Source organism: Dendrobates tinctorius, unplaced genomic scaffold, assembly GCF_039654945.1.
Source record: "Dendrobates tinctorius isolate UK_male_01 unplaced genomic scaffold, ASM3965494v1 ptg000183l, whole genome shotgun sequence".
Taxonomy (NCBI): Eukaryota; Metazoa; Chordata; class Amphibia; order Anura; family Dendrobatidae; genus Dendrobates; species Dendrobates tinctorius.
The window spans coordinates 5,937,090-5,957,742 of record NW_027361850.1 but is presented as its reverse complement, the minus strand read 5'-3'; the positions used below and the strand labels follow the sequence as shown (position 1 = coordinate 5,957,742).

Sequence of the window (20,653 nt, the reverse complement as noted above, 5' to 3'; positions counted from 1 at the left end):
GGATATGTCCCTCAAAAAAATAAATTTTGAAAATTGCCTTGAAAAAATGAAAAATTACTGCTATATTTTTAAACCTCCTAAAAGGCTAACAAAATATATTAGAGTTTTAAAAATGGTGCTGATGTAAAGCAGGCATGAGGGAAATGTTATTTATTAATGTTTTTGTGTGGTGTGATTATCTGGATTAAAGGGATAATCATTCAAAGCTTGAAAATTGCATTTTTTTTTACATTTTTTTTCAAGTTTGTGATATGTTTTGTTTATTTATAAAAAAATATCAACTTAAATTTACCATTATCATAAATTATAATGTGCCACGAAAAAACAATCTCAAATTCACTGAGATTTGTTGAAGCGTTCCAGAGTTATTACCACATAAAGTGACATTGGTCTGAATTTAACAAATTGGCCCTGTCACTAAGGGGTTAAAGGGCATCTGTCAGAAGGATCGTCCCTCATAAGCTGTCTATTAGGGCATATGATCATAGGAACCTGAATACAATGACACCATGGTATCTGAGATTTGAGCTTTTATTCCAGAGAAATATTTGTTTTTCTTCTATGTAAATGAGCGGTTCCAGGCTATGGGTTGGACACAGATTTGGATGAGAATCTACCTTCAGAAATATTTTGTGTATTTGCCACTCCATGCTCTTCTGATCTCACTGCAGGGCTGTGTGTGACTATAACCGACTCATTTGCAAATTCCTCTCAGATTCCATCTCAAAGGCAGACAGGGTTGCCATGTCGTTGCAATACAGCAGAGCTGTGAGAGCTGCAGCAAATGTGTTGTTGAGAACACAAAGTTCACTTCTACTGTATTGTATAAGTTACGTCTCACACTATTAAAGCTTCCTTTTATTAAAAATAAGCTCTGAGGGCAGATTCTCATGCAAACCAATGTCAGGGCCTTAGCTCTGAACAGCTTATTTACATGTAAGAAAAACATGGATTTCTCAGTTTCTGAACATTGGATCACAGATATCAAGGTATCATTTTATTCGACTTTCTATGACTTGTGTGCCCATATAGACTGCTCAGGAGAGTTGATCCTACTGACAGATTGCCTTTAATGGTCATTAAATGCTATATCATTTCACCGTGGGCAAAGATTTTATGTTGCTAACTGTAGTTTTATAAATTTTACAGAATACTGTAAATGGAGGATAAACGGAAAAAGAAAAGTCCAAAAGTATGTGTAACCCAAACACTTCCACCAGCTCCTGTGAGAAGAGTTTCTGCTCCTCCAAGTAACAGCGCCACCTTCAGCTTAGGCCTCCCACATCCACCCTCACCAAAGCAAAGGAATAAGATCAAGAGGTAATCACTATATCATCTTTCATCTTTATTTTTTTATAGCGCTAACTTATACCGCAGCGCTTTACAGTTTTGCACACATTATCATTATCTATTGCTCATAGGAAATGTGTATGTAAGATGCCCAAGCGAGGTAGTCATGGGTGAGATTCTGTCCCCACTCGCTTTGGCATCCTACAGACAATTGTGGGTCCTGGCCGGGTGTTAGTGTTGTGAGGGCCTTGTGCCCGTGCAGGCCACCGGTAGCCGATGACATTGGCTGGCCAGAACCATGAGTTCCACAGATTAGCAAAGGAGACTTCTGTTCAAACATGGGAACTTTAGGCTGTGTGCACACGCTGCGGATTAGGTGCGGATTCATCCGCGCGGATTTTGTAAAATCCGCAGGTGAAACCGCAGGTCAAAAGACCTGCGGTTTTACCTGCGGATTGCTCTGCGGTTTTGCCCTGCGGTTTTTCATCTCCTCAATGGAGGAGATGGCAAACCGCAGGAGAATCTGCAGAAAGAATTGATTGAAAACCGCAGATAATCCGCGCGGAAAATTCCGCACCGTCTGCATTGCGGTTTTTGATTCCCATAGGGAATCATGCTACTGTACACCGCAGCAAAAACTGCTGCGGGTCCGCAGCGGCCAAAACCGCTGCGGAACCGCGGCAAAATCCGCAGCGTGTGCACACAGCCTAAGTGAACTTGATGAGGGTTATATACAAGGGATAGCGGGTACACAATCTAAAGTAGTTTTCATTCACATTAAGAAGCCTTTTCACTAACATCATCCTTCCACTGTAGTCTACTCCAGGGCTGATGTAGCACACTATTTCGCCCTACTTCATTACAGCCTAGCTTGTCACCAGCGATTTCCACTATACCCACTCGGCGGCTCTGCGTCCTATCGCTATGGACGCCCTGGATCTACCGCTCTAGACCCTCACTAGTAACACAGTCTGTCTTCCTTAGATCAGTACCTTTGGCGTTTCTCAAGTTGAGGGTTTCACGTCATCCTATCCCAGGGCCCTTTTAAGGTAGAAGGCCACTCTGCCTCTTCTGTCAGTTCCTGGTCACGCTGAAAATGGCGCAATTGTTTTGTTTTTAACAAAGTTTGGAACTTTTTTCACCACTTAGATAAAAAAGAACCTATACATATTTGATGTCTATGAACTCAAAATGACCTGGAGAATCATAATGACAGGTCAGTTTTAGCATTTAGTGAGCCTAGTAAAAAAGCCAAACAAAAAACAAGTGTGGGATTGCACTTTTTTTGCAATTTCACCGCACTTGGAATTTTTTTCCTGTTTTCTAGTACACGACATGGTAAAACCAATGGTGTTGTTCAAAAGTACAACTCATCCCGCAAAAAACAAACCCTCACACGGCCATATTGAAAAATAAAGTTATGGTTCTGAGAAGAAGGGGAGCATAAAGCGAAAACACAAAACAAAAAAAAGCTCCAGTCATGATGGGATTAAAGAGGTTCTTCTGGACTTTAACATTGATTGAATATAGATCATCAATATGGGTGGGAGTGTGACACCCTGCAGATCAGCTGTTGCCGGTGCCAACTGAAACCAAAATTACTGAGTTGCGTAGCTGCATAATCCATCTCCATCAAGGGTATAGTGTTTGTGGCTGAGTATCGCACATACGCCTCTTACTGATTGGAACAGGTGGCAGATGTGCATTACACAGCCATGGCCACAATGCAGTTGACGGAACTATTTTACGCAGCTACACAACTCAGCACATCCATCTTCTGCTGGCATCAGGAACAGCTGATCGGCGGGGTTCCCGGTTATTGCACCACCACTGATCAGATACTGATGACATATTTTTAAGGATAAGCCATCAATGTAAAAGTCCTGATCATTCGCTTTTAACTGTTATTAATTAGTTTTCAAAAAAAGACAGTGCAGTATACTACTTTTAGCGCAAATAATTTCCAAAATCATAATTTCCCTAATTATGGTGCATCAAGTTACACCCCATATGCAAAGTGCATTGCAGTTACAGTGGGGCAAAAAAGTATTTAGTCAGTCAGCAATAGTGCAAGTTCCACCACTTAAAAAGATGAGAGGCGTCTGTAATTTACATCATAGGTAGACCTCAACTATGGGAGACAAACTGAGAAAAAAAATCCAGAAAATCACATTGTCTGTTTTTTTTTCATTTTATTTGCATATTATGGTGGAAAATAAGTATTTGGTCAGAAACAAGCAAACAAGATTTCTGGCTCTCACAGACCTGTAACTTCTTCTTTAAGAGTCTCCTCTTTCCTCACTCATTACCTGTAGTAATGGCACCTGTTTAAACTTGTTATCAGTATAAAAAGACACCTGTCTATGGTGAAGACCAAAGAGCTGTCAAAGGACACCAGAAACAAAATTGTAGCCCTGCACCAGGCTGGGAAGACTGAATCTGCAATAGCCAACCAGCTTGGAGTGAAGAAATCAACTGTGGGAGCAATAATTAGAAAATGGAAGACATACAAGACCACTGATAATCTCCCTCGATCTGGTGCTCCACGCAAAATCCCACCCTGTGGGGTCAGAATGATCACAAGAACGGTGAGCAAAAATCCCAGAACCACGCGGGGGGACCTAGTGAATGAACTGCAGAGAGCTGGGACCAATGTAACAAGGCCTACCATAAGTAACACACTACGCCACCATGGACTCAGATCCTGCAGTGCCAGACGTGTCCCACTGCTTAAACCTGTACATGTCCGGGCCCGTCTGAAGTTTGCTAGAGAGCATTTGGATGATCCAGAGGAGTTTTGGGAGAATGTCCTATGGTCTGATGAAACCAAACTGGAACTGTTTGGTAGAAACACAACTTGTCGTGTTTGGAGGAAAAAGAATACTGAGTTGCATCCATCAAACACCATACCTACTGTAAAGCATGGTGGTGGAAACATCATGCTTTGGGGCTGTTTCTCTGCAAAGGGGTCAGGACGACTGATCCGGGTACATGAAAGAATGAATGGGGCCATGTATCGTGAGATTTTGAGTGCAAACCTCCTTCCATCAGCAAGGGCATTGCAGATGAAACGTGGCTGGGTCTTTCAACATGACAATGATCCAAAGCACACCGCCAGGGCAACGAAGGAGTGGCTTCGTAAGAAGCATTTCAAGGTCCTGGAGTGGCCTAGCCAGTCTCCAGATCTCAACCCTATAGAAAACCTTTGGAGGGAGTTGAAAGTCCGTGTTGCCAAGCGAAAAGCCAAAAACATCACTGCTCTAGAGGAGATCTGCATGGAGGAATGGGCCAACATACCAACAACAGTGTGTGGCAACCTTGTGAAGACTTACAGAAAACGTTTGACCTCTGTCATTGCCAACAAAGGATATATCACAAAGTATTGAGATGAAATTTTGTTTCTGACCAAATACTTATTTTCCACCATAATATGCAAATAAAATGAAAAATAAACAGACAATGTGATTTTCTGGATTTTTTTTTCTCAGTTTGTCTCCCATAGTTGAGGTCTACCTATGATGAAAATTACAGACGCCTCTCATCTTTTTAAGTGGTGGAACTTGCACTATTGCTGACTGACTAAATACTTTTTTGCCCCACTGTATAGCGACTCAATCACACACATTGAAAAAAATTGAGAACCTGAGTCTAAGCTAATTATAAAAGATGTAAATTTTATTAAAAAATATTAAAAGGACATATAAATTGCACATGAAAAAGACATGTATTGAGCACACAATTAGATAATATATAGGTGCTGGTCAGAGACTAGTTAACCCAAAGCAAATAGTATTGGTAGCCTTGTAGTTCACTCACACTAAAGCCGGGATCACACTACCGTGTGCGATCTGAAAAACTCGCATGAGTCTCTCGCATCAACACCCGGCGCTGCCGCCGGCACTCAGGACCGGAGCTATAGCTGCATGCATTTCTATGAAGCCGCAGCTCCGTTCCTGAATGCTGGCGGTAGCGCCAGGTTTTGATGCAAGAGACTTGTGCGAGTTTCTCACATTACACACGGTAGTGTGATCCCGGCCTAATGGGATATATCAGTAAATGTAGACTGTAATGCGTTGTTTTGACGCATTCCGTGCGCATGCATTTTTTTTTTACGCCTTTGGGCGGACCCAAAAATGCAACATGTTGCGTCCGGCGCGTCTAGACTCACACCTGGAAAAAACGCATGCGCACGAAAACGCAGACGAATGCATGCAAACGCAAGACCATGCGCATACCATGTTAAGCATAGGTACGCATGATGCATGCGCACAAATGCGCTGCGCATAAAAACGCTAATGTGAAGCCAGCCTCAATTATTATTATATGTGTCCAGGAGACCCGATCCGGTACAGTTTTCCTTCCTCAGGGAGCGTGGCTTATCAGGTCAAGAGTCTCCAATTATATATCCAGTTCACCCAACCATGTGGTAAAACCGAATCAGGTTGACGCAGCGGCGCATGCGCACCATCCCTGCGGCCATTCACAACAGAGCGTCACCCCTTCAGACGAGCTAGGTCATGTGGGACGGCCGGCGCCTAGCCATTACCGCGCAACCCAGCAAGCCAGAAAAGACATAAGAACGCTCCGAGAAGATCGTCTGAGGAAAGCACGCATGTACACACATCCTAAACAGAGAATATCTGCACTGCGGGAAGAAAATAGGTATCTTTCCGCAGTAAAGAGTGGAAATAGATGCTGAGTAAATCTACATCAGGGTCACGCAATATCGATCTTTCCCCTGTTAGATACTACATTAACATGCATAACCGATTACATATAAATGAGCATAAGTGCGTGTGCTTTATAAAAATTACATTAATTACCCAACATACAGATATCTTTAGAAAACGGCCGACAAATAAGAAAAGTCATATAGATATAAATATTTCATATACCAGCAGACTACTCTTGTAGAATTTAACTGTAGGATATCTTTTTACCATACATTTGGCTAGTAAATTCTACAAGCATTGGAAGATTTTCCCAGTACATACACCAACTATTTCTTCATTCGTTCTTACTGATCTATTGTATCGGATAAGGGCAGCATTATCTCATTACATGGCAGAAATACAGATCATTTTAAGGGCATGATCTGATTTGAATGGTTAGGAGCCAATTTATACAATTTACAGTATAATACGTTTGGATCTCATTTTGAAACTCAACTTAACATACAAAATTCAATGTACCCATTCTATTGTGGAAATGTTATGGGTTTTCACAACAGAGTTTACCCTTTGCTATGCAAAAACCACTTGAAAGAGAGAAAATGTTTAACATGTCTAGAACTCCAAGTACTTTTGTTTTAATGCTACATGTGGATGGGGTTTCCAACACCAGGGCCGATTTTAGACAAATTGGGGCCTTAGGCAAAATTCAAAGTGGGGCCCCCATGTCCATATAAAACAAGTACATGTTACACCGATATCGGTGTCACCAGTGTTTTCAATCAGTGTGCCATTCATGTGCCATCCGTGTTTTTCCGGTATGGATAATGGAAATTAAATTACAAAACTTCTTATATACTTTCCATGTTAAACACGGACGGCACACGTACAGAAAACGGACAGCACATGTACGGCATGTTTACATGGACCCTCAGACTTGTATTGGCCCTTGTCATCTGTGCTGCTTGGAAAATACGGACATGAGTGCAGCACCGTAGGTCAAAAAGGGGACACGTGGCATCTGTGAAAAACATGATTGGTCGTGTGAAGGGGGTTGTACAGTCACATAATAGAAAACAGTAGCAGAATTGCCATCTTTTTCTATATCCTACCTCGCAAACGGCAGAATAAAAAGCGATTAAAAAAAGTCCTACACATCCCCCAAACTACTCCGCTAAATCCCCTCTGGCTCCGTGGCCAATGGTTATTATTCACTTTGCTGCTATAATATAAGGTGAAGCCACAAGACCCCTGCAGCCCAGTGCTAAGACTATGGGAGACCCCTGGAGCCACAAGACCACTGCAGCCCAGAGGTAAGACTGGCAGAGACCCCTGGAGCCACAAGACCCCTGCAGCCTAGTGCTAAGACCAGCGGAGACCCCCGGAGCCACAAGACCCCTGCAGCCCAGTGTTGAGACTGGCAGAGACCCCCGGAGTCACAAGACCCCTGCAGCCTAGTGCTAAGACTGGCGGAGACCCCCGGAGCCACAAGACCCCTGCAGCCTAGTGCTAAGACTGGCGGAGACCCCCGCAGTCACAAGACCCCTGCAGCCTAGTGCTAAGACTGGCGGAGACCCCCGGAGCCACAAGACCCCTGCAGTTTAGTGCTAAGACTGGCGGAGACCCCCGGAGCCACAAGACCACTGCAGCCTAGTGCTAAGACTGGCGGAGATCCCCGCAGTCACAAGACCCCTGCAGCCTAGTGCTAAGACTGGCGGAGACCCCCGGAGCCACAAGACCCCTGCAGTTTAGTGCTAAGACCGGCGGAGACCCCCGGAGCCACAAGACCCCTGCAGCCTAGTGCTAAGACTGGCGGAGACCCCCGGTGCATCAGTGCTGGAGCTGCGGGGGATTAATCATTTCATGCTAATTGTTTTTACATTCTCAGAAATCCCCTGTAGTGTCTGTTCACAAGAACCATTTTTGCTGCAGATTGATCTACAGTGTTGGCAGGAAATATTCAGCGTTTTTGCAGCCTTTTCATTTTCATTTTTTTTGTCCCATTCATTTGTATAGGGAAAAAAGAGCTGCAGAAATGCTGAAAGATGACAGCAACAGATTTATATGAAAAAAAAAAATTAAAAAAATTTCGTCTGTCCGGCGTCCGTGTCTATGTCTGGCTGGCGTCCGTGTCTGGCTACTGTACTGGGACAGCGTAGAATAGTATAGTAGCCTGCACTTTTCCACACAATAGTATATTAAGCCCTGTTCACACTGTGCTTCTGCAGTTCGTCCAGGGGCTCTGCCTGAATCCCTCTAAAATAGGATTCACATAAATTCCTGATGGGGCCAGAGATGGCACTAACACCGGCAGAGGTCAAATGAATTTGTTAGTTTTTTTCAGAAATTGACTGATTTATTTTCTTAAGCCGGGTGCACACAATCAGGAATTGGCAGCGCTTTGGACGCAGCACATGTTCGCTGCCGGATATTGAACGCAGCTGACTCCACATGTGATCAATGAACCGTACGGATTCACTGCGTCCAATGCATTGTACGGGTGAGATTTATCGCATCTCCACAAGATAAATAGACGTGTTGTGATCTGGAAAGACTGGCCGCATGTCCGTCTCTGTGGGTGAGCCGCGGGCGTCTGTGGACACATAGTGGGCATAGGATTTCTTGAGATCCCATCCACTATGCTGTAACATCTGGACGCTGCACAAGTACACAGTGTCCAACCCGCAGCGATTACTGACCGCGTGCACATACCCTCAGAGTCTGTCTGTGTTTTTTTGTCTAAAAGTGGCCACTTTTCTGTGGCTGTTGGAACACACTGAGACATTCAGAAAAAAAAACATCACATGTGGGATTCATGTGAACTCCATTCCTGTCATTGCAATCTATGGCTCTATAGGGAATTCAGGCAGAATGCAACAGTAAAGAAACACAGTGTGAACAGGCCCTAATGTAAGACACAGGCATTAGACATACCATATTTTTCGTATTATAAGATGCACTTTTTTCCCCAAAAATTTTGGGGTAAAATGGGAGTGAGTCTTATAATGCAGATATACCTTACCGGCCATGGCGGAGCAGGGTCCCAGGGTCTCTGCAGGCCGCAGGCTGGGATGAAGGGGTAATCGCAAGTGTGGCGCGCCGCTGTAGGTGTTCGGCGCAGCGGGTGTATGGAGCTGCGTGGGCTCTGCCGACATTTTGTGAAAGGCCAGAGTCCCCGTAGTTGCATGGTTTCCTATGGGGTGGACGCCCGGAAAATGGCTGCCGGGGGTAGTGCATGCGCAGATGGAGATCTCAGTGCTGAGTTCTCATCTCCCGAGATCTTGGTGCCGAGATCTCCATCTGCACATGCGCCACCTCCGGCAGCCATTTTCCCAGGAGTTCACCGAATAGGAAACCATGCAACTAGGGCGGCACGGTGGCTCAGTGGTTAGCACTGCAGACTTGTTGCGCTGGGGTTCTGGGTTCAAATCCCACCAAAGACAACATCTGCAAGGAGTTTGTATGTTATCCCCATGTTTGCGTGGGTTTCCTCCAAGTTCTCTGTTTTCCTCCCACATTCAGAAGACCTACTGATAGGGAATTTAGATAGTGAGCCCCATTGGGGACAGTGCCACTAAAGTCTGCAAAGTGCTGTGGAATTAATAGCGCTATGTAAATGAGTAAAAATAAATAAACTGCGGGGGTTCTGGCCTTTCACAAAATGTTTGCAGAGCCCCTGCAGCACTGAACACCCACTCATCGCGGCCTGCAGCAATGCTCCACTCCTGCCTCCTCCAGCAGCGACCATGGGACCCCACTTCACCGCAGCCACCACCCCTGGTAAGCAGTAAGACGCATGGATTATAAAAAGCACCATCATTTTATTACAAAAAGTTTTTTTTCCTATTTTTCTCATCAAAATTTGGGGTGCATTTTATAATCCAGAGCGTTTTACAATCCGCAAAATACGATAAATTACTGATGCCTGTTATGGCGACGCCACAATTACAGAACTATATATGCAGCACATATACACATTATACATGTACACACATTATATATACTTTATAAATATAGAAACATACACTATATACTGTATATACAGTATACAGACACATACAGTGTGTACAAGCACATATATAAAGTATATACACACATTCAGTGTATATACAGTATGCTCTCATACATATACAGTTTATATATTTTATATATGAACAACGACAAAGCAAAGTCCAGCAATAACGTGAGCAATCCAGGATGCTGTTAAAAAATTTTCTTTTTATTCATAAATCCATTAAAATGCAATGGTCCAAGCAGTTCATATATATATACACACACACGCACCACAGATATACACAATCATACTATATACTGTATATATGCACACACATACTATATACACATATACAGACACACATTGTATACTGCATATGTACACACACAGATACACATATACATGTATACTTACCAGGTTCTGCGGCTTCACTTGTACAGATCCATTCCGAGGACAGTGCTAGGAGCAGCTATAATGAGGACTCAGGAGGAGATGACACAGACACACTGTAATAATTACATGGGCACTATGGAATCTGATTGCGAGAGACAATATGAGAGAGACCAAAGTTGATGTAAATAAGTATATTTCACAAGAATGACAAAACTAAACAGAGTACTTCCTGCAACAGTAACAGAAACACAGCACAATATGGAATAATGCAGGTAAAGCAGAACTAGCAGTACACTTTCTGCAATTGTAACGAAAACTCAGCACAATATGGAAATTATATAAGTAGGGCAAAACGGTCAGTACACTTTCTGCAATTGTAACGAAAACTCAGCACAATATGGAAATTATATAAGTAGGGCAAAACTGTCAGTACACTTTCTGCAATTGTAACGAAAACTCAGCACACTATGGAAATGTCCTAAGTGACTGAAGAGCGGGCTAAGACCGCTAATAATAACCAGTCCAACTGTACTAATACTCAAGTGCGCACAGGGCACAGAACGTAGGAGTCCAGCAGCAGATATGTAAGCAAATATACGATATTAATGAGGCAGTCCCACGATATAGTAAATCAGCATGCACACAGCACTAGGGTGCGTAAGTCCAGCAAACATAAGGGTGAAAAGCACACGGTACTCAAACGTAGAAGTCCAGCATAACACAGGAGAGGCAAAACACTAGAAGGTCACTATATGTACCTATAGGGCTGAAAGTCCCGCACAAGTCCAGCAACGCAGCTCCAACAGACATTGACCCAGAGGAGATGGCAAAAGTCAGGATTCCTTAATGGCCACAGCAGCAACAAGGGTGATCAGATCTACACCAAGAGTCCAGACAGGTGCATGGAGGGAGGACTTGGAGCTGCCATGAGATAAATCCAAATTAGACGAGCCAGTTCACATGTGGAGGGTGCATGTCCAAGCTAGTTAGCATAGCTGAATCAGGAAAAAAGGAGATTGACAGCACTCCAGAAATAAAGAAAAAAATATATACTTTATTGTGGCAAATTAAGCCATATTAAAATCAAGTTGCCTGACGCTTTTCGAGTGCCTGGTGTGCACACTAGGCACTCGAAACGCATCAGGCAACTTGATTTTAATATGGTTTAATTTGCCACAGTAAAATATATATTTTTTCCTTTATTCCTGGAGTGCCGTCAATCTCCTATTTTCCAGAAGTCCAGACAGTAGTTGAGCACAGCAGGGCAGTAGGCAGCAGAATGTAGAGAGAAAGAGCACTGAGTAACGAGCAGCAGCCGCAGCAGGGAGTCCACTAGCAGATGGGAAGGAGCAAGACAGCAAAAAAAATACTCAGGCACAGGAGAACACATGACCCGGACTTAAATAATCAGGACAGACAGGAAGTTCCTTGACAGGGCGAGATCCAAGACTCTATCTTGGATCAGGGCGAACAGGCACAAGAAAAGCCCGGAATCCTTACACACAGGGCTGCAGGCATCTTCCTGGCTGGCTCTGACTGACCGCTGTTATGCTGTAATCGGTCCTTCCCCCTCACTCTTAACTTGTAACCTGAATGCAGGGAGAAAGAGGGAGAGTTGGGGGCTGGAGGGGGGTTTGAGAGAGATGTTCCGGGACTATATAGGATGCACAGTGTTATTCACTGCTGTACAGCCTCTGTGCACTTCACAAAGGGGCTGCAAATTCGGGGGCCCCCTTTGTGGGTTGGGGCCCCAGGCATCTGCCTGGTCTGCCTGTCCCAAACGCTGGCCCTGTCCATCCCTTATCCACGTGTATTGTACTCTAGATTGCCGTATACAGTGGGGAAAAAAGTATTTAGTCAGCCATCAATTGTGTAAGTTCTCCCACTTAAAAAGATGAGAGGCCTGTAACTGACATCATAGGTAGACCACAACTATCTGAGTCAAAATCAGAAAACAAATCGAGAAAATCACCTTGTCTGATTTGCCAACATTTATTTTGCAAATAATGGTGGAAAATAAGTATTTTGGTCATTAACAAAAGTTCCTCTGAATATTTTATTATATATCCTTTGTTGGCAATGACAGAGGTCAAATGTTTTCTGTAAGTCTTCACAAGGTTGGCACACAATGTTGGTGGTATGTTGGCCCATTCGTCCATGCAGATCTCCTCTAGAGCAGTGATGTTTTGGGCCTGTCGCTGGGCAACACTGTCTTTCAAATCCCTCCAAAGGTTTTCTATGGGGATAAGATCTGGAGACTCTCTAGGCCACTCCAGGACCTTCATATGCTTCTTACGAAGCCACTCCTTCATTGCCCTGGTGGTGTGCTTGGGATCATTATCATACTGAAGACCCATCCACATTTCATCTTCAATTCCCTTGATGATGGAAGGAGGTTTGCACTCAAAATCTCACGATACATGGCCCCATTCGTTCTTCCATGTATACGAATCAGTTGTCCTGGTCCCTTTTGCAGAGAAACAGCCCTAAAGCATGATGTTGCCACCTTCATGCTTCACAGTAGGTATGATGTTCTTTGGATGCAACTCAGCATTCTGTCTCCTCCAAACACGACAAGTTTTGTTTCTACCAAACAGTTCTACTTTGGTTTCATCAGACTATATGACATTCTCCCAATACTCTTTTGGATAATCCAAATGCTCTCTAGCAAACTTCAGAAGGGCCTGGACATGTATTGGCTAAAGCAGGGGGACATGTCTGGCACTGCAGGATCTGAGTCCCTGGCGGTGCAGTGTGTTACTGATTGTAGCCTTTGTTACAGTGGTCCCAGCTCTATGAAGGTCATTCACTAGGTCCCCCTGTGTGGTCCTGGGATTTTTGATCACAGTTCTTGTGATCCTTTTGACCCCACAGGGTGAGATCTTGCCTGGAGCCCCAGATCGAGGGAGATTATCAGTGATCTTGTATGTCTTCCATGTTCTTATTATTGCTCCCACATCACATCACACCAAGCCGCTTGCCTATTGCAGATTCAGTCTTCCCAGCCTAGTGCAGGGCTACAATTTTGTTTTTGGTGTCCTTCAACAGCTCTTTGGTCTTCACCATAGAAGAGTTTGGAGTGTGACTGTCTGAGGTTGTGGACAGGCTGATAACAAGTTCAAACAGGTGCCATTACTACAGGTAATGAGTGGCGGACAGAGGTGCCTCTTAAAGAAGAAGTTACAAGTCTGTGAGAGCCAGAAATCTTGCATGTTTTTAGGTGACCAAATACTTATTTTCCACCATAATTTGCAAAATAAATGTTGCCAAATCAGACAAGGTGATCTTCTGGATTTGTTCTCTCATTTTGACTCTCATAGTTGTGGTCTACCTATGATGTAAATTACTGGCCTCTCTCATCTTTTTAAGTGGGATAACTTGCACAATTGGTGGCTGACTAAATACTTTTTTTCCCCACTGTATATAGGTTCTAAATAAATTTAATTGCAAGACATTTAGTGAGTGATATTAGTAAAAGATCTCACTTCTTATGTTTTTCAGGAGTATTAAGGAGCGCGTTCGTCCATCTGCTCCCAGTGAAGTGGCGACTCCAGGGCCTAGTCTTCAGCACTCCTTCCTAACTGATGTTTCTCATGTGTGTGAAATGGAAGGAGGCCTCTTGAGTCTTCTCAATGACTTCCACTCTGGAAAACTTCAAGCATTCGGTAGTTGAGATAGAGGAAGCAATGGTCTAAAAGGGGAAAAACAATTAGGTTGAACTATAACTAGTGTTAAGCAAAAGTGCATATGATATTGTGGGGATGTACAGTATATATTTCCCTTCTTTTAAAGGAAGACAAAAGCGTGAAGAGAGGAGGACAGTTACGTATGTTAGCCAGATGCTCTCAGCCAAAAAGCTGTAGCGAACACTCTCGAATATTCTGATTGAATATGTTCACTCCAAGTTCTCTTTGAGCTGTATGCCAGGCATAGCATAGGGCTCCCAAAGTCTCTACCCAATGTACGTAAGGACAACCTGGCACCAAGTCAGAAGTGCCCAGTTTTTGTTCTAATTATATTTCCTAGTGTTGTTGTTTTTTTTTTAATTGCCATACGGTTCCAGAGATTTTGGAATTTTTACTTAGTGCTATTTTTATGGTCTTTGCAAAAGGGGCAGGATTCACAGGATACTCTGGGGCTCGACTTTAGACTGCTCAGCATTATTACCCAATGAACCTCGCCCCTTTGTAAAGACTAAATAAATAGGACTAAATAAAATGGACAGTATAGCGGATTTTAAAAAATTGTATGTTCACAGGATCAGTGGGAATAAAATAGGAGAAAAAACTGGGCACTAGTATGATGAATTTTTTTTTTTTTAAAAAAAACCTGTTTGTTCAGTGGGAATAAAATAAGAAGGAAAACTTGTTGATTCATCAAATAAATTTTGTCAGAATTATGGTGCAAATTGGTTTAAAAAGTCACAAATTTTTTGTAAAACATATAGTGGCACAAAAAAGTTGCCATTTTTGGCTTTTTCACAGTTGCGACATTCCCTACACCAAAAATCTTTCTTCAGTCAGAGACTGGAGTAAGATTTCTGATGTGACACACGGAGGTGCTAGACACTAGTCAGACGATCCAAATTCATTAAGAGGCATTTGCCACTCAATGAATCGGGTGTCTGACTCCACCAGGTCCCTCATCAAGATGGAGAGAAAATCTATCCAGTCTGTGCTTTATTGTAATAAGCCTTTTCCTTGTTACCTGTTTTCTGTAGGACGAGTATGCTCTTTCGAGCAGCTGGAAAGGGTGAGAGAGATGCAAGAAAAGTTAGCACGTCTTCACTTCAGTCTGGATGTGTGTGCAGAGGAAATAAAAGATGAGACCCACGCAGAGAGAAACCTGGAGCAATTGCTAAATAATGTAAGACTGAAATCGAATAGAAACTGTATATCAAAGAAACAATCTGATCTATGTTTAACACTAGGTTCACATGTGTACATCTGCAAACATATGATGTATGGGTTGGATGTACACGTAGGCATGTAAGCAAACATGAGCTAAACTTCAACCTATGCCTGTCTATATTTCGATGCATAAGTTTAATGTATGCAATATGTCTGTATGTGCTTTATGTTTTTCTTTTGAACAGTATCCTTTTTTCATTTAGTTTTTACTGGTTTACATAGACACAACCTTCTGGATTTTAGTGCCAACTTTGTGGGCGTGGAGGGGGTGCAGAAGGTGTATAAAAGAGCATACATTTATACATTTTTTTTTTTTAAATCACCAAAGGCATTTAAAAAATATACGTTATAGACATAACGATGAGTACTGTTTTACACTTTAACCCCTTAACAACCAGATGTATTTTCGTTTTTGCGTTTTCGTTTTTTGCTCCCCTTATTCCCAGAGCCATAACTTTTTTTTATTTTTCGGTTCAATATGGTCATGTGAGGGCTTGTTTCTTGCGGGACAAATTGTACTTTTGAACAACACCAATGGTTTTAATATATCATGTACTGGAAAATCGGAAAAAAATATCAAGTACAGTGAAATTGCAAAAAAAAAAAAGAGTGCAATTCCACAGGTTTTTTTTTACCATGTTCATTAAATGCTGAAACTGACCTGCCATTATGATTTTCCAGGTCATTACGAGTTCATAGACACCAAACATGTTTAGGTTCTTTTTTAAGTGGTGAAAAAAAATCCAAAGTTTGTTAAAAACAACGTTTTCCATTAAAAAATTATGCAATATCTTTATTTGTGCTCAACTATACTTTTCTGTACATAAAAAAAAGAAAAAATGCAAAACGTCATTAACCTGGCAAGTCAAACCTAAAGATGTTAACTGGGATTTAAAGGGACTGGCCACTATTTTTTAATCCCTTTTACCCCAAAGGGTGGTTTGCACGTTAATGACCGGGCCAATTTTTACAATTCTGACCACTGTCCCTTTATGAGGTAATAACTCTGGAACACTTCCATGGATTCTGGTGATTCTGACATTGTTTTCTCGTGACATATTGTACTTCGTGATAGTGGTAAAATTTCTTTGATATAGCTTCCGTTTATTTATGAAAAAAACAGAAATTTGGCGAAAATTTCGCAATTTTACAACTTTGAATTTTCATGCTCTTAAAACAGAGATATGGCACACAAAAATAGCTAATAAATAACATTTCCCACATGTTTACTTTACATCAGCACAATTTTGGAAACAACATTTTTTTTGTTGTTAGGAAGTTATAAGGGTTAAAAGTTGACCAGCGATTATTCATTTTTACAACAAAATGAACAAAACTATTTTTTTAGGGACCACATCACATTTGAAGTCACATTGAGGGGTCTATATGATAGAAAATACCCAAAAGTGGCACCATTCTAAAAACTGCACCCTTGAAGGTGCACCACATTCAAGAAGTTTATTAACCCTTCAGGTGCTTCACAGGAATTTTTGGAATGTTTTTTAAAAAATGAACATTTAACTTTTTTTCACAAAAAATGCACTTCAGATCCAATTTGTTTTATTTTACCAAGGGTAACAGGAGAAATTGTACTGCAAAAGTTGTTGTACAATTTATCCTGAGTACACAGATACCCCATATACTGTATGCAGGTAAACCACTGTTTGGGCGCATGGCAGAGCTCGGAAGGGAAGGAGCGCCGTTTGACTTTCCAATGCAAAATTGGCTGGAATTGAGATCGGACGTGATGTCGCACTTGGAGAGCCCCTGATGTGCCTAAACAGTGGAAACCCCCCACAAGTGACACCATTTTGGAAAGTAGACCCCCTAAGGAACTTATCTAGATATGTGGTGAGCACTTTGAACCCCCACATGCTTCGCAGAAGTTTATAATGTAGAGCCGTAAAAATAAAAAATCTTATTTTTTTCACAAAAATGAACTTTTCGCTCCCCGTTTTTATTTTTCAAGGGTAACAGGAGAAATTGGACCCCAAAAGTTGTTGTGCAATTTGTCCTGAGTATGCTGACACCCCATATGTGCGGTAAACCACTGTTTGGGTGCATGGCAGAGCTCGGAAAGGAAGGAGCAAAATCCTATTCACCGTTTGACTTTTTCAACGCAGAATTGGCTGGTATTGAGATCAGATGCATGTCATAGTTGGAGAGCCCCTGATGTGCCTAAACAGCGGAAACCCCCCAATTCTAACTCCAGCCCTAACCCCAACACACCCCTAACCCTAATCCCAAACCTAACCATAACCCTAACCACAAACCTAACTCACCTCTTACCCTAATCCCAGCCGCCCCAACCCTAACATTAACTTTAGCCCCAACCCTAACTTTAGACCCAACTCTAACCCTAATGGGAAAAATGGAAATAAATACATTTTTTTTAATTTTATTATTTTTCCCTAAGTAAGGGGGTGATAAAGGGGAGTTTTATTTACTATTTATAGTGGGGTTTTATAGCGGGTTTTTATGTTTGGCAGCTGTCACACTCCAAAAGACGCTTTTTATTGCAAAAAATAATTTTTGCATCACCACATTTTGAGAGCTATAATTTTTTCATATTTTGGCCCACTGAGTCATGTGAGGTCTTATTTTTTGCGGGATGTTTTAATTGGTACCATTTTCGGGCACATTACTTTTTTATTGCTTTTTATTCCAATTTTTGGGAGGCAGAATGAACAAAAAACAGCAATTCATTAATTTCTTTTGGGGGGGGGGCGTTTATACCGTTCCGCTTGTGGTAAAATTAATAAAGCAGTTTTATTCTTCGGGTCAGTACGATGACAGCGATACCTCATTTATATCTTTTTTTATGTTTGGTGCTTTTATACAATATAAACTATTTTATAGAAAAAATAATTATTTTTGCATCGCTTTATTCTGAGAGCTATTACTTTTTTATTTTTCCGGTGATGGAGCAGTATGGCGGCTTGTTTTTTTGCGGGACAAGATGACGTTTTCATCGGTACCACGTTTATTTATATCCGTCTCTTTGATCGCGTTATTCCACTTTTTGTTCGGCGGTATGATGATAAAGCATTGTTTTCTTGCCTTTTTTTTCATGTTACTCACTAAAGGAGTTAACTAGCGGGACAGTTTTATAGTTTTAGTATTTTATATTCATTCTTAGTTTTACACTTAGTCCCACTATGGGACACTCATTTTTTGCAGGCTGATCTCTTCTATAGCATACAGATCTGCGTGCTATAGAAGCTGTCAGCGCTGCAGCTTCTGTGCAATAACCTGAGACACTTCCTGACATGCACTGCGCATGAGAGGAAGTCCATCAGCTCTGGAGACCCAGATGTCGTCATGACGACATCGAATCTTCATGGCAGCGATCGGGACCCCGATCATGCCGCGGGGGTCTCCGATCCAAAGCCAGAGGGGCTGCCGGGTCCGGAACGCTGCGATCATGTTTGATCGCAGTGTATCGGGGGTTAAAATGCCGGGAGCGGTCCGTGATCGCTCCTGGCACTTAGTGCCAGGTGTCAGCTGTGAGAATCAGCTGACACCTGGCCGCGATCAGTTGCGCTCCCCCCCCGTGAGCGCAGCTGATCGCGTATGACGTACTATTCCATCCATGAGAATTAAGTCCCAGGGCACATGGACGGAATAGTACATCCAATGTCACAAAGGGGTTAATAAGTCTGTTGTGAACATGATTTTGTGTCACTAATACATTAGTATTATAGGATTTCCTATATGCAAAATTCCAGTTGATGGAGAAGCATGTGACCAAAGCAGTTCATCAGAATCCACCAATGCAAAACAGATTTTCCAAGTGCAATGTTTTTTAGTAGGAGGAGGACTGATCACATGTTCCTTCATCAACTGGAATTTTGAGAACAGGCAGTGTGTAAGGAAAGCTGCAATAACAAGCAGGATGAGAACCTATATTAGTTACACATTGGTAAGTGTCAAAAAATCTTGTCTCCAACACATTGGTTAAAATAATGGTAAAGGGGACAATCCCTTTAAAATTGATGGTCTATACTTAGGATAAACCAAACTTGTATGTTTAATTCTGAAATGCCGCAGTGATTTAATCAGCTGACATGTGCCCCTAACAGCCGCAGGTAGAATTGTGATCCACCCGTGACTGTTAACATGTAAATGCCGCTGTTAATCTCTGACTCTGACAGCTATTAATATCAGCTCTCAGCTGTTTGCTTAGCGTTTACTGATTATTATAGGAGAGACCCCCGCAAGAAAATGGCATGGGCTCCCCCAATATTTGCTAACCAGCAAAGGCCAAACAGACAGCTGCAGACTGATATTAATAGCCTAGGAAGGGCCCATGGATATTGGTCGCTTACCAGACTAAGAACATCAGCCCTTAGCCACTACAGAAATGGCGCATCAATTAGATCTGCCAATTTTAGCGCTTAGCCTCAATTCTTCCCACTTGCTCTGGTGCGGTGGCAAGTGGGGTAATAGTTGTGAGACTGCATGTGACCGGCGGTGACATCATTAAGGTTACCGCCAGTCTTAGGCAGTGCTCAACTCAATGTGTGGAGAGTGGTCGCATCACTGATGTGACTACTCACCAAACCACCTGGATCATTGTGGGACATGGATATTGATGGATTAGTGACGGAAAGGTGAGTATAACTTTGCTTTTTTATTTTTGTGTTTGTGGAATAAATGTATAAAAGAGAGCCGGGAAGTTTTTATTTCAAATGAAGGACTCTGTGTGTTTATTTCAAGTAAAGGACTCTACCTTGCCTGTGCCTTTATTAGATTTGACTATGGGGTTACCAATGGGGATGTCTTATAGATGTTTCTCCTTTACTAACCCGTGGGCTTGATGTCAGTGGCCAGCTGATATCAACCCCACAACTATTACCCCACTTGCCACCGCACCAGGGCAAGTGGGAAGATCAGAGACTAAGCACCAGAATTGGTGCATCTAATGGATGAGCCATTTCTGGGGTGGCTGAGGGCTGTTGTTTTCAGTCTGTGAGGGGGCCAATATCCATGGTTCATTCCTAGGGTATAAATGTCAGACTGCAGCTGTCTGTTTAGCTTTGCTGGTTAGTAAATAAAGGGGGCACCCCAACTCGTGTTTCACGTAAGCTTCCTCAAGGGAAGGGGGGGGTCAAAGAGGACAATATTGGTAAAAAATAGAAAACAATATGTATGTAAGACAAAAAATCTTGGCCTGAAAACTTCATCAGCTATGAGGTAGAGTTGGATATTGAGAGATAATCAGATATTACAGAATGATTAAACATGTGATATAGCAACCCTAACACACTAGCAATAAGTGTAGTAAACCACCCACAATTCAAGGAAAAAAATAAAAATGGGAGAAAAGTTTGGCCAAGGGAAGCTATATGCCATAAAGTAGTAAAATAGCACATCCTAGATATCACTGAATCAAA

General features: G+C 42.3%; 1 protein-coding gene across 6 annotated transcripts in view; it reads left to right on the top strand.

Annotated features, from left to right (window-relative positions):
* The window catches only part of LOC141055030 (coiled-coil domain-containing protein 28B-like), a 118,023-nt gene that overhangs the window by 85,914 nt on the left and 11,456 nt on the right, over positions 1 to 20,653 (top strand). For all 6 annotated transcript variants that reach the window (XM_073551964.1, XM_073551963.1, XM_073551962.1 and 3 more), the window contains 3 exons: positions 1,150 to 1,320; positions 13,849 to 14,012; positions 15,068 to 15,213. In XM_073551964.1, coding sequence (XP_073408065.1) covers positions 1,160 to 1,320; positions 13,849 to 14,012; positions 15,068 to 15,213 — 471 coding nt within the window. In that variant the 5' untranslated portion in view covers positions 1,150 to 1,159. The remainder of the gene's footprint in view (positions 1 to 1,149; positions 1,321 to 13,848; positions 14,013 to 15,067; positions 15,214 to 20,653) is intronic.